This window comes from Eretmochelys imbricata, chromosome 5 (genome assembly GCF_965152235.1).
Source record: "Eretmochelys imbricata isolate rEreImb1 chromosome 5, rEreImb1.hap1, whole genome shotgun sequence".
NCBI classification, from domain to species: domain Eukaryota; kingdom Metazoa; phylum Chordata; order Testudines; family Cheloniidae; genus Eretmochelys; species Eretmochelys imbricata.
Genome location: NC_135576.1, coordinates 131,609,224 through 131,623,240, shown reverse-complemented (window position 1 = coordinate 131,623,240; position 14,017 = coordinate 131,609,224). Strand labels below are relative to the sequence as shown.

The 14,017-nt window shown below is 48.0% G+C and overlaps 1 protein-coding gene across 1 annotated transcript in view; it reads left to right on the top strand.

Moving 5' to 3' along the window:
- The first annotated feature begins 12,906 nt into the window (after nucleotides 1-12,906).
- Nucleotides 12,907-14,017, top strand: part of LPL (lipoprotein lipase) — a 57,244-nt gene continuing 56,133 nt past the window's right edge. The window contains exon 1 of the mRNA XM_077818062.1: nucleotides 12,907-12,979. Within this exon, the coding sequence (XP_077674188.1) occupies nucleotides 12,907-12,979 (73 nt within the window). The remainder of the gene's footprint in view (nucleotides 12,980-14,017) is intronic.

Here is a 14,017-nt window from a genome sequence, read left to right as displayed (position 1 = left end):
GAGAGCGTCCACATGGGTATTGTGTGCTTTAACTTTGCACTTTTAGCTCAATCATCTTCACTTCCCTGAGTGTGCTGGTGTAGATGAGCCCTTAGCGGAACCGGCTGCTTTCAGCCTCCACCCTGCATGTGCTTCATCGGAGAGCGTTTGAGTGTCCCGAGTGTACCACGGGAAACAGCAGACCCCCTTTCCCACGGTCACCACACCACTGGCCTTGCTGACACTGGCTCCCCTGCCTCAGCCTAGCAGAAGGCTCTAGAAGTGGGACACCGGATGGCCATGACAGGCCATTGACCTCAAAAAGAGCCTGAGCACTTGGCCCAAGAAGGACGTGGGCGCTTTGGAGGGACAGGGAGCCGGGCCCTGACATTCAGCACGTGGGTGTTGGGTGGGAGGGCAGAATGGTACATGGAGAGTGGAGAATCGATTGATCTGTGCCGGGAAGGGGGAAGGAGCTCTGGCACCGGTGTCTGGCAGGCTGAGGTACTTCAGCACTGGCATTGGCATCCAGGGCTTGGGCCATTCACCTGCCTCCGAGGTCTGCTGCCTCAGCAAGGCATGAAGCCTAGCAGTGCGGTGAACCTGTCTGGGCACCTGGTTGATCTCTAAAGCTAGTCACCCCAGAGCACTGGGCCCTTCCCAGATGAAGGTCATTACAAGTTCCAGGTGGGCTTTCCAACATAGCCAGAGTTGGCCTCTTTCTGTTCCCACTGAAGTCAGTGGGAGTTTTACTTTTGATTTCTTTGGGCTCGGAGTTAGGGCACCTTGAGTGTTTAGATTGTAAACTCTCTTGGGTAGGGACCTTGTCTACACATTCATCTGGATCAATTAAATAGTAATAAATAATAATCTGTGAGCTGCAGGGCTTTTGGGAACCAGTATCTTTTTCATGCAAACATCAGGGCCTATTTTATGAGCCCTGGGGATGGCTTTACTTGCATTTGTACTTGGCTTTGAATCACAAATGTGATCAATTCAAGGAGTTGTGTCTGACTCATGAAAGCTGTCTAATGACTTGAAACTGACGGGTTTAAATATCAGCTTGAATTTCTATCTCTTGAGTCAAGTATTTAGAAGTCTAAAAAAACCCTGAGACCAGGGTCTCAGCTGGTGTAAAAAACTCTCGCTCCAGTGGTCATTTGAAGGACATGAAAGTCAGTGGAGCTATGCCGGTTCATACCAGCTGATTAAGAATAGGCTCATTTCTGTGCCAGGTCTAGAAACACTCCCCAATATTTTTGTGCTGCCCCCCTTCTTTTCTAAGTGGATTGTATTTTGCAAGAGCCCCCAGAAAGGATTGCTGTCGAATTGCTAACAGGTCTGATTTTTCTGTAGGACGGATCTAACATAAATAATTCTTTCTCCTCTTTGTCTGTTCAGGTCACTTCCAATTAAAGGGTAATCTTCCTTCTGTCTTTCCCCAGCAAGTACCCTTAGGCCCAAATGCGTTTCTGCAATTCCAGACACATCACATCTCAAGGTAGAAGGCTGGCATCATTGTTATCATTCTTGCCAAGGTCTATGAGAGAGATGAAGAAATTGTAAAATTCTTTAGTTACTGGTATTTCTAGCTCATTGTTAGCAGGGTCATACTATCAGACCCTGGTGAGGTAGGAATCAATTATCTCGCTTCACTTATCAGTAGTAATTACAGCCATCACTGTTGCTGTATCTGAATGCATAATGCTCCTCAGTGCTCCTAGCCTCCTAACGCTCTGTGCAGTAGGGAAGTGCTATTATTCCCATGGTACAACAGGGAATTGAGGCACAGCTAGGATAATTCACTTGCCAATGGTAACATAGGAAGTCTGTGGCAGAGCAGAGAATTGACCCTCACCCTACCAAACCCCACGTTAACACCCTAATCACTGGACCATCCTTCCTCTCTAGCTGAAATTTTCAAAGCCACCTAACATAGCTGGGGGCCCACTTCTCACTGGTAGATTGGGTATTCATAGATATTAAGGTCAGAAGGGACCATTATGATCATCTAGTCTGACCTCCTGCACAATGCAGGCCACCGAATCTCACCCACCCATTCCTGCAATAAACTTCTCACCTATGTCTGAGCTACTGAAGTCCTCAAATCATGGTTTAAAGACTTCAAGGTGCAGAGAATCCTCCAGCAAGTGACCCGTGTCCCATGCTGCAGAGGAAGGCGAAAAACCCCCAGGACCTCTTCCAATCTACCCTGACCCCAAATATGGCGATCAGCTGAACCCTGAGCATGTGGGCAAGATTCACCAGCCAGGTACCCAGGAAAGAATTCTCTGTAATAACTCAGATCCCACCCCATTTAATATTCCATCACAGGCCATTGGGACTATTTACCATGAATAGTTAAAGATCAATTAATTGCCAAAATCATGTTATCCCATCATACCTTCTCCTCCATAAACTTATTGAGTTTAATCTTGAAGCCAGATAGATCTTTTGCCCCCACTGCTTCCTTTGGAAGGCTGTTCCAGAACTTCACTCCTCTGATGGTTAGAAATCTTCATCGAATTTTCAAGTCTAAACTTCCTGATGGCCAGTTTATATCCATTTGTTTTTGTGTCCACATTGGTACTGAGCTTAAATAATTCCTCTCCCTCTCCGGTATTTATCCCTCTGATATATTTATAGAGAGCAATCATATTTCCCCTCAACCTTCTTTCGGTTAGGCTAAACAAGCCAAGCTGTTTGAGTCTCCTTTCATAAGACAGATTTTCCATTCCTGGGATCATCCTAGTAGCCCTTCTCTGTACCTGTTCCAGTTTGGATTCATCCTTCTTAAACATGGGAGACCAGAACTGCACACAATATTCTGGATGAGGTCTCACCAGTGCCTTGTATAACGGTACTAAAACCTCCTTATCTCTACTGGAAATACCTCTCCTGATGCGTCCCAAGACTGCATTAACTTTTTTCAAGGCCACATCACAATTGGCGGCTCATAGTCATATTCAGATCCTCTAGGCAGTTTTGAATATCTCCGACTAAACTAACAACATTTGGTGTTTGAGCCATGGATTCCTGATTGGTGCCTGGGGCTTGCTGAGTTCTGAACGGTTACTAGCTGAGATATGTCGCGTGTCCGTCTCCGTGCAAAAATGACAAATGCATTTCACTGCAAGTGGCCCACCTGTATTGGTCCATTATTAATAGCGGTTTGTATTATGTATTGCTTAAAGGCCGCAGCCAAGATCCAAGCCCCATTGTGCTAGACGCTGTGCAAACACACAGGGGGAGACAGCCCAGGCCCCAAGAAGCTTTCAGTCTGGACTCTGCTCAGTGAAGATTTAGGTATGTGCTTAACTTTATCCACGTGTTCCGTCTCATCGGGTGAAATTCTGACCCCACTGACATCAGTGGGAGTTTTGCCATTGATTCCAATTTCAACCACTGACTTCAGTGCGACTACTTGCAGTGCATAAAGTTAAGCATATGCACAAATCTTTGCGAGACCAGGACTAAATAGGCCGGACAGATAATGACAGGGAGGGGAAACAGGCACAGAGAATTAAAGTGATGCCCATGGCCTGAGCAGTATTATCTGTATTTCTTCAATCATCTTTCTACTTGGACCAAGATTTCTTCCCTCTAAATGCACTCCTGTATTGGGAAGGGGAGTTGGGCATAGCATGCCAAGCTTCTTACCCTGGCCAGTTGAGAACAGGGGAACATTGCTCAGGAAATGTGAGCACCAGCCCTGGTTTTTCCAGTGTAAATAATAGCTCGACATTTGCCAAACCTCCCTATTAATTTTACTTTGTATCCCCATTTGGTTTCAATATAAAATAGTGAAGTCATTCTGCGATTCATTTTGAAACTTTTATATACATGTTTAAAGATAAAAGTCATTAAGGATAGAGGTACCCTGATAGTAAAATATCTAAAGAGGGGGGTTTCAGTGATAAAAGGAAACAAGTAGTAGTTACAGATTTTTAAAGCCAAAAGGGAGCAGTTTGGTCAGCAATTGGAAGCAGTGTGGCCGACTGGATAGTGCTTGGGACTGGAACATAGGAGCCGTGGGCTCTATTCCCTCTGCTGCCACTGGCCTGCTGGGTGACTTTGTATGACTCATTTCACCTCTCTGTGCCTCAGTTTCTCCACCTGCAAAATGGGAATACTGATCCCGACCTCCTGGGTAAAGTGCTTGGAGGCCCCTAACTGGACAGTGCTGTGTAAGAGCAATGGAGGATTATCTAGTCTGACTTCCTCTTGGTGCAGGCCACAGAATTTTCACCTAGTGATTCCTCCGTCCAGCCTCGTAGCTTGTGCTTGACCTACAGCATCTTTTAGAAATGCCTGAGCAATCTTGATTTGAAGGCTCCAAATGATGGAGAATCCACCACACTTCTAGGTAAGTTATTTCCATGGTTAACTATCCGTGCTGTTAAACATTCATGCTTTATTTCCAGCTACATTACATCTGCCAGCAATGTCCCAGTGAAGAAACGCCCATGGTATAAATAAGCCATTAGTCCTGTTACCAAAACTAGCATCAGAATTCAAAACCAAATGGAAGTTTAGTGAAAGAGCCCAATGCCATGGCCCTGTAATTCATTCTGGGAAGAGCTGGGGTGAATCTAATGGTTCTCTATAAATATATTTCAGAGTAGCAGCCGTGTTAGTCTGTATTCACTAAAAGGAAAGGAGTACTTGTGGCACCTTAGAGACAAACCAATTTATTTGAGCATAAGCTTTTGTGAGCTACAGCTAAATAACTCGAGGAGGGCATCTTCCGGGTTTAGGACCTGGTCCTGCAAGCAGAAAGGCATGCACATGTGAGTAGTCCTGTTAGGTCCAAGAGGACAACCTTGCCTGAGTAAGCTGTGCACGTCCTTAAATGCTGCAGGATTGGAGCCCTACTGTATACTCCCGCCATGCTGGATCTTCCTTCTGGCTGGGCCCACTATCTGCAGTACTTCTGCTACAGCAGCCGTTTATGATCGTTGTTATTTCTATTATAGCGGTGCCCTGAGGCCCCAGACAGGGAGCAGGGCCCCCTTGTACAAATGTAACCAAGAGCCCTGCCCTCAAAATCTTACTCTCCAGGTTGCAAGGCTGTGCTCCGTTTAAGGGAGACTTGGAGGACGGCTTTCCTGCTTTAGGCCCCTCTTTTTGCAGAGCTTAGTCTCTCTGGGAGCCACTGATCTCTCTTCTGCAGATATCTGCCTGCTGTGGCTCTTGGTCCCACAATGCCCCAGGGCTCTATATGTGATTAGACTCAAGCTCTCCCCCCCATGAATTCTCGATGCAGGGTCCTATGCCTACAACCTTCTAGCTGCTTTGTGGGTGTTAGTTTCCCAGTCAGGACCCCCTGCTTCTTGTCCCAGTTGTCCTGGAGGCAGAACCTGGCCTTGGTCCTTTTTCTGGCCTCTCACCGTCCAGTTTCTCCTGCCCACTTAGCTGCTGTCCCCTAACCTATTCAAGGGTATATATCTGGTTCTCCACTAGTCTTCTGGCTCCTGCCCACAGCACAGTCCTGCCCTTTGGATTATTCCATTGGAGTACAGGTTGTTCAGGGATGAATCCCTTCCAGATTTGACTCCTTCCAAAACCCCATTCCTGATTCCCAGTTCCCTCCAAAATCCTGTTCCCCACCACCACACAGCTGCCTCAGCATCCCTTCCAACAGCTTGCTTCTGAGGAGGAGTATGAGGAATTCCCTCACTCCTGGGACTATTTCTTACTGTGTAGAAATGTCCCGCCCTGGAGCTGCACAATCCTCTGCAGCTCTGCTCTACAGATCACACTGAATTCAGACCAGGCCTGGGAGAGTGAGTGAGAGGACTCTGAGTCCCAGGTCCCCAGAGGTATTTTGGCTCCTAACTCACATTGATTTCAATAGGAGTTAGGCACCTAAATAACCTGTGAAGCTCTGGGCCTTAGTGATCAAATGTAAGGGAGAGAGTACAGGGGAGCGATGACTGAGCGGGGTGAATGGGCTGGTAGTGAGCAGAGTTGGGTTAGAATCAGGGGAACGGGGGCAGCAGGAGAATGCCAATGAGAACAAACGAGGGCTCCTGTGACCCTCACCTGACAGCTGTTAAAAGTCTGTGACTCACCTTTCTGAGCCCATGGCAAATTACCAGCATCAGTAACACAAAAGCCGACGTCCTGGGAAATGCCATTCATGACAGGGAAATGAATCCCACAGCCTTATAAGTTTCCCACATTATTGTTTTAGTTTTATTGTGGAGTATTAAGGAGGAGAAGAAGCAGCCCGATGCAACTTGATGTTATTTTGGGGGAAATTGTGGCTTTTGTTGCTATCCAGCCACTGCTTTTGAGTCTGACCCATCATTAGGCTTTGGGAGGTGTTGTAGGGTCAGATCTCAGATGTGCTTAGCACCACAGTCCGAGCCTGATTCTCCAAAGAGCTCAGCTCCCATTTAGGCACAGAAATAAGACCCAGCAGTTCCCTTTATTCCCAATGGGAAGCAAGCACTTCCGGAAGAGTGGCCCATTGTTCCTTCCTTTGGATTGGAGATCTGCAGGTGGAGCCAGGACAGTGGCGGGAGCTGAGAACTCCCGTTATGCATTGGCTTTCACACCAGTTAGCAGCCGGCTCTGCTCAGGAGCACGGGGAGCCATTTTTGCCATGTGGCACAGCAGAGAAGAAAGATGGGTATATGTGGAGCTCCAAACTAACATCAGCCGCTTCACATGAAATCTTAATTCCTTCTTCCCTGACAGGGTTTCTGTTTAAGGGGGAACTGAAAGAAATAGTGGCCACCTTGTATTAGGAATGCAATTCTTGATCTTGGAGGAAGGGGGGCCCCTTGTGAAATGGGTAGCATTCATGCCCTGTGTTTGCACCACAGAAAAATTGAGAATTTAACATTCTTTCCAAGGAAATGAGTGGGGGGCGTGCGGGAAACCACAATGCATTTTACACTGTTCTAATCCTGAGCTGCAGCTTTAAGCTAAATACCTTGCTTCATCGCTATTTATTTTGTTAAGCAGTGAGCAAGCAAAAGTCTAACAGCTGAACTGATGTGCCTGAAAGACTCCTGGCAGGCAATCCATCAAGCAAGTATTGATTAGAGCTGCTGCAGCAGCCATTTTGCACAGTAAGCCCTTTATTCTTTACTCTGATAAATGCTCGCTCAGAGGTAAATTAGCTGAGGGTGTCCTTCCCTTCATGTGGTGGGGCTGAATGAGACTCTGATTCCCCAACAACAGAATTAAAGCCAATGAGTGGAACCACAGCCAAAGCCTCTAGTGCTCCAGAAAAGGGGAAGGGACCCAAGAAATAAAACCTATACAAATGCCTTGGCATTGTATGACTGAGCATTTCCCTGATGAGACTGAAAGCTCCTAAGGGGAATAGCCAAGGGATGCATTGATGGAGGTGGTACTCTCCCAAGCTCCACAGACAAACCAATCCCCTCCCACTTTCATAGCTTCCTAGGTTTTAAGGCCAGCATGAACCATTCGCTCATGTAGTCTGCATAACACTGTCCATTACATTTCAATTACCCCTGTGCTGAGCCCAATAATGTGTGTTTGGCTAAAGACTATCTTCCCAAAAGACATCTAGTCTTGGATACCTCTGCTGGATTCCTGGAGCTTGGCTCCTCCTTAGTGGGCATGGATGGTCTATTTGGCTCACTGGGGTTGGCTTCTATCTCCCAGTCACCACTCATCCCCCCCGACTCCTGGCAGCAAAATGAGACATCACTTGCAGTGGAGTGAGCACATCTGCAAGCTGCGATACTTCCTCTCTTCCTTGCTTTTCTGAGCAGGGAACTAGGCAACATTTAAACTGCTGTCACTGGACAGCTGGCTTTTCACCTTGGTGACATGAATGAGGCACTCACATCCTCTGACTACATTTTCAGGCTCTCCACCGACCTGCACAACTGCGAAGGCTCAGATGCTGGAGGCCATGGCAGCTGCACGGAAGAGATGCTGGAATGCTTTTTCACTACATGTCCCCCAATTACAGCCTCGGGGGCAGCTATGAGACGGTGGATACAAAAGAGTATTCTATTTTTGTTAACGTCCCCTGCAGATAGAGAAAAAGAAACCAACGTCAGGCCTGCTTTCTTCTTCTTCTTGTGGCCCTTCAATTGCAAAAGGAACCTCAGGCGAATGGGATTGGAAATACTGCCAAATTAATAACACACAGTCACTTCCCAGTGTCAATGAGTGGGAGAGCTGCATCTCGCTTTATTGTTGTCAGGTTTTCCTGGGTAGCTGGAGTTGGGGTTCCCTTATTTCCTCCAGGCCAGGGGGGCAAAGTGGGAAATTCTTTGTTGATGTTTTGATCATTAAAAACAAAGAGTTACGGGGCCGCGGGGGTGGGGGAGCGAGGGAACTAGCAGGGAAACATGAAGGGGGTTGTTTCGGTGAAACAAACAAGAGGTGGAAGCTAAGTACTCTACAATTAGTCTCCAGGGCCTAGGTGGGATAGCTCAGATGGGAGTCCTGCTCAAAGCCAAGCCCTGTAATAAATCCGGCTGGTTGAAAAGAGTAATAATCGTCTAACTTGGTATTGTCAAACTGTTAATGGGTTTTTCAGGAGAAGCGGCACCATATGTTTGGATGCCTAAGAAGACGTCTGAGTTATTTCTGCCCTGCTTCATTTCGCTGAATGAAATGGGTTGATGGCCCTTATTTCCCATGCTACAGCGGGACATGACCCATTGCCTCAGTGTCAACCCATGTCTAAATACTTTTCTCAAGGTCCAGTGCTTGCACCAGAATTAAACCTTTCTGATGTCCCCTGTGGCACAAAATACCAAGCATGTGTGGTGGGAAATGATCAGTGGAGCTGACATTTGGTTATGTGCAATGGACAGGTGCGTTACCATCTAGTTGTATTACAGTGGCAGCCACAGGCCCCAACCAAAATCAGGTTATAATAGAAATATCTCTAGTGCAGCAGTTCTCAAACTATGGGTCGTGACCCCATTTGAATGGGGTCACCAAGGTTGGCTTCGACTTGCTGGGGCCCAGGGCTGAAGCTCCAGGGCTGAAGCTCCAGGGCTTCAGCCCTGGGTGGTGGGGCTCAGGCTACAGGCCCCTTGCCTGGGGCTGAAGCCCTTGGGCTTAATCTTTGCCCCCCATCCCCTGCCTGAAGTGGTGGAGCTTGGGCTTTGGCCCCTGCACCTGGGTTGGTGGGACTCAGGCGGGCTCAGGCTTTGGTTCTCCCTCCTGGGGTCGTACAGTAATTTTTGTTGTCACAAGGGGGTCATGATGCAATGAAGTTTGAGAACCCCTGCTCTCGTGTAAGGTCTGTCAGTGATAGAAGGAAGCAAGAATTATTCATTGATTTAAGGCCAGAAGGGACAATTCTGACCCAGTCTGAGAGGCAGTGTGGTCTAGTAGCTCTCTGGAAAGACACTCAGCAGACCTGGATTCTATTCCTAGCTCTGCCACTGGCCTGCTGGCCTATCTTGTGCAAGTTCTTTCACTGCTCTGTTCCTCAGTTTCCCTATCTATAAGACGGGGGAAATGATGCGACCCTCCTCTGTAAAGCACTTTGAGCTCTATGAAAGAAAAGTGCTATTATAATTATTTATTACTGCGCTGGACAATGTATATACACATAGTAAGAGACAGTCCCTGCCCCAAAGAAAGGGAGAAACTGAGGCACACAGAGGTGAAGTGACTTGCCCAATGTCACACAGCATGTCAGCGGCAGAGCTCTGAAAAGAACCAAAGTGACCTGAGTCCCAGTCCAGTGCCCTATTCACTGTCTTAGGCTTTTCTATTTATGGGCAGCATATCCTTGATATGTAGCAATTAATTCTTCCCCCGTCTCCATTAAAATTAGTTAAACGCTGGCAAATCAATAGCACGTTCCTAAACTGGGCAAGCTTATCAAGCATTTCTCTATGTGCAGTGCTGTATTTGGCTATGTTGGAAGATGTAGCGATTCAACACACTAAGAGGCTACCAAATAAAGTGACACACCAAAAAACTTTCCCTATGGACCAGGGCCAGCTGTACTGTGACCAATACTCAGACTCTGAGCCAGTCGCTGGGAAGAATTGCCAACAGACGGCTGGCAGGAGGCACGGTTTAAAAGACACAGGAGAAGTTCTGCGCTTGAGCTAGACAGCAGCGTGGTCTTGGGGGTACAAATGGGCGGAATACAGCAAACAGTGCCATAAATATCCATGGCATCTTGCAGAACACGGATAAGATTTATTCCCTGCCTTAAGGGACATACAAGCCAAATAAATCAACACCCAGCTTGGTTATTTATTCTGAATATCAGGACCTATTGTAATTCAGACAAATAGCCTCATTATGTTCTGATTAAAACATGTCCAGTGAAAAGCTGGTTCCTCCCAGCCTGCAGAAAGGTCCCTTATTACAACGTGGGGAAATATATGACTCTTTCTAGAGCATGTCTCTGCCCATAGAAGCCTCAGTTTAGGAAGCGATCCAAGGTCCAAGTCTGGTCCTCACGACCATGTCTTTCATGTCACAGCAGCCCTGGGAGGTGGGGAAGTGCTGTTATCCCTGTTGTACAGATGGGGAACTGAGACTCCTGAAGGCAAAGTGACTTCCCCGACGAAGTCTGTCGCAGAGCAAAGAATTGAACCCAAATCTGCCAAGTCCTAGCCTCTGCTGCTCACCATTGGGCCAGCCTGCCTCTCTTTAAAAGCCCCTTTAAGCATGTGCTTCAGTTCCAGTGATGTCAATAAAATAAGAGCCACTGGCTTCCGTGGTTCTTGAGCCTCTGTTGAAGGCCGAGATCTGCCAAGATATTTGGTGCCTAACTCCCATTGCCTAAATGCATTTTGAGGATCTGCATCGAAGTGCTGTCGTGCATCAAGGCCAAAATGAAATATAGTTTTACGGTTAGAAATGTCCACGCTTTCTTTTTGTTGTTGTTTTTTTTTCCTTCTGTAATTAATGATCCCAGGAACAGGGGGTGGAGAGAGTGCAAATGCACCTGTAAAGATGTTCTGAATCTCTGAGCCATTTGAACTACCGATAACAGCAATCTCTCCTACCTTATTAATGTCTGCAGTGTCTGGTCTCACCAAATAGTAATGGGGACTTCACCTGTCTACGTTAATTGAATTAAATGGTCGGTTTACTAACCTGCAATGACGAATGCCTGAATTTAAAGGCTCTGGACCAGAACCTCAGCTGATGTAAGTCAGTGTAGCCCAAATGACTTGAATGCTGATTTACACCAGCTGAGGATCTGCCCCCTCCTTCCTTATCCTGTTATAAACTTCAGGATTGGCTTCATCTTTATCCAGTGAGGCAACATGTGGAGTGCACGCTCTGCGGGATACTTGTGCATTGAGACCTCTCAATAGGGCCAGAGGAAGGAAACCCAGGACCTGGGACCCCAGGGCTCTGCCCAGTGCTGTGATCCCACCCCTGTGCCGTGGCCCTGCTTCTTTTTGGGGTGCTAGTTGGCAGGGGCGACCTACACATCAGCTGTTTGCCGGGCAGATTGGGGCCCACCACCACTGCTCTGTGGGCATGCTGGGACCCATCCTTCCTGCACTGACACCCCTGGCCTTTAGGCCGGGCCACAGTGGGTCCCAGAGGAGGGAAGCTTCATCACCCATCCACCCACATAAAGGACTCTGCCAGGGTGTGTGTGAGGGGGACTCTGCTGACTGCACCTGTGATAAATGATGGGGGCAGGTACCTCCCTTTTATGGACACCCAGCCAGCCAGTAGCTATAAAATCCCTCTTAGTAGCTGTTCTCTAATTGCTCTACCTGTGAAGGGTTAAAAAGTCTCACTGCTATCCATAGCTAAAAGGAAGTGAGTGGGCGCCTGGCCAAAAAAACCAATGGGAAGGCTAGAACTTTTTAAAATGGAGAAAAAACTCTCCTTTTGTCTGCCTGTGGCTGTTCTCCCGGGGAGAGGCGGACAGGGCAGAGCTATGCTGTAAGAAGCTTGGGCCAGGTATGAAAAATCATCTGTATCATACCTAGAAGCTACTCATTTAAAACCCCCGATATGTAAGTGACTGAGGAAATGTCTAGGGAGACGTGATTAGGTTTATTCCTTTTATTTCTTTATGGCTTGTGGATTCCTCTGTGCTAACCCCAGGTGCTTTTGTTTTGCTTGTAACCTTTGAGCTGGACCTCAAGAAAGCTATTCAAGGTGCTTAATCCTTATAGTTGCTCTTTTAAAATCTAGCAATAGCCTGAATTCCCAGATATATTTTCTTTCTTTTTTTAAAATAAAATTTACCTTTTTTAAAGAACAGAATTGGATGTTTGTGTCTTAAGAGGTTTGTGCAGATGTTGTTTAATTAGCTGGTGGCAACAGCTGAGTTCTTTCTTTTTTTTCCCCTTCTTCTTCTTCCTCAGCTCTCCCCTGGAGGGGTGGGGGGTGGGAGGGCTTGAGGGCACCCCACAGGAAGGAATTCCCAAGTGTGCCTTCCTGGGCTCTCAAAGGGGTTCTGCACTTGGGTGGTGGCAGCATCTACCCATCCAAGGTCAAAGAGAAGCTGTAACCTTGGGAGTTTAATACCAGCCTGGCGTGGCCGGAATTAATTTTTAGAATCCTTGCAGCCCCCACCTTCTGCACTCGAAGTGCCAGAGTGGGGAATCGGCCTGGACAGTGCCCCAGCAGGGTCACAAAAGGTAGGTGGCAGCAAGGGCCCTGCTGTGCCAGGTCAGGCCGTGCAATGAAAGTGGGTAAGAGGTGGCAAACGCTGAGGCAGCGGTTTACAAAGTGGGCGATGAAAAGGCTGGCCCAGGCTGGGCTCTCTAGAGTAAAGAGGCCTGTTGCTATGAGCCCCCTCTGCAAGGACTCCTGTGACGTCACAGGCTGGCATAACGGTGAGCACAAACGTGGCCGTTCCCTGCCCAGTCTGAAACGCTGGTGCCTTTGTAACCCGCATAGGAGTGTGTGTGTCAGGCCCACTCTGGGCGTCTGAGCTCAGGCAATGGCAGCTCATGCTTTTAGCCCTCAGCCAAGATGGCGGCCATCACACCATCCCCAGGCTGGCCGCACATTATTACGTGCACTGGAGAAAATCAACAGGTGGCTGGTAAGTACCTTACCAGCAGCCACAGGATACCAGCAGCATTCAGTGCCCTAACCCCATAAGTTTTCAGGGCTCATTGTGCCCAGGGTCTTTCTCTTTCTGAAGAGTCCATGGTCTCTTTAAGGAGGTAAGCCCCAGCCTGGGTGCCCAGCGTCTCAAATCCAGCACCTTCTCCCCAGCCCCTCTTCATACAGCCAGTATGCTCTGCCCACGAGATAGCACTCCTTGCGTGGCCCAACTTTCCCTCATGCTGGCTGCGTTCCAAGAGCCTGTGTTTTATAAGGCTGCAGACTCCTCCCATTCCCAGCATGCTTTGCTAATGGATACTTACAGCCAGCACATCCCTCCCTGACTGCCAGTGAGATCAGCAGGATTATGCTGTATCCTGAAGCAGACACGCACACACTTTCTATGCGTCTATTTTCTGGTAAGTTCAGTTTCTCAAAGGGCTTGGGTTTTTCCTTTCTTTTCCCCAGGATCGTTCACTCTCTTACATCCTTTATTTGCTCCTTTTCAGACCCCTTGGAGACATGGCCCTAGAAGGAGACCGCAACGGTACCCCCACAAAGTGGGCTGGTCCTTGTGCACATTGCTCCCTTGGGCAGGTGATGTGTTACCCACGGAGTGCCTCTCTATCAACCCATTTCTCCAGATACTGCATTGAAGCAGGTGCACGTGGCTGATTAGCATATGTTGATGGACAAGTGGGGGTTGAATGGGGTGGTTATTTGCAGAAAAACCTTCCCCAAAGCCTGTTGGTTTGTCTAACCCAGGAGGAAAGCAGCATCCCCAGCATACTAGCTGCAGCCTTCTGAGTATGGGACCCCATTGCGGAGGGAAGGTTGCAAGCCCAGACAGACTGACAAGCTCTCTGAATGGAAATTGTGCCAGCGAGGCGAGCTGCTGCTGCAGCACTGTGGTGCCTCTGGCTTCCATTGTTACCAGGTAATATCTGTGATCCAGAAACAACAGGCAGAGGGAGGTGAGCGTATCAGGATTCCGGTGGCGAACCAAAGGACATAATTAGGATGAGGAGCACTG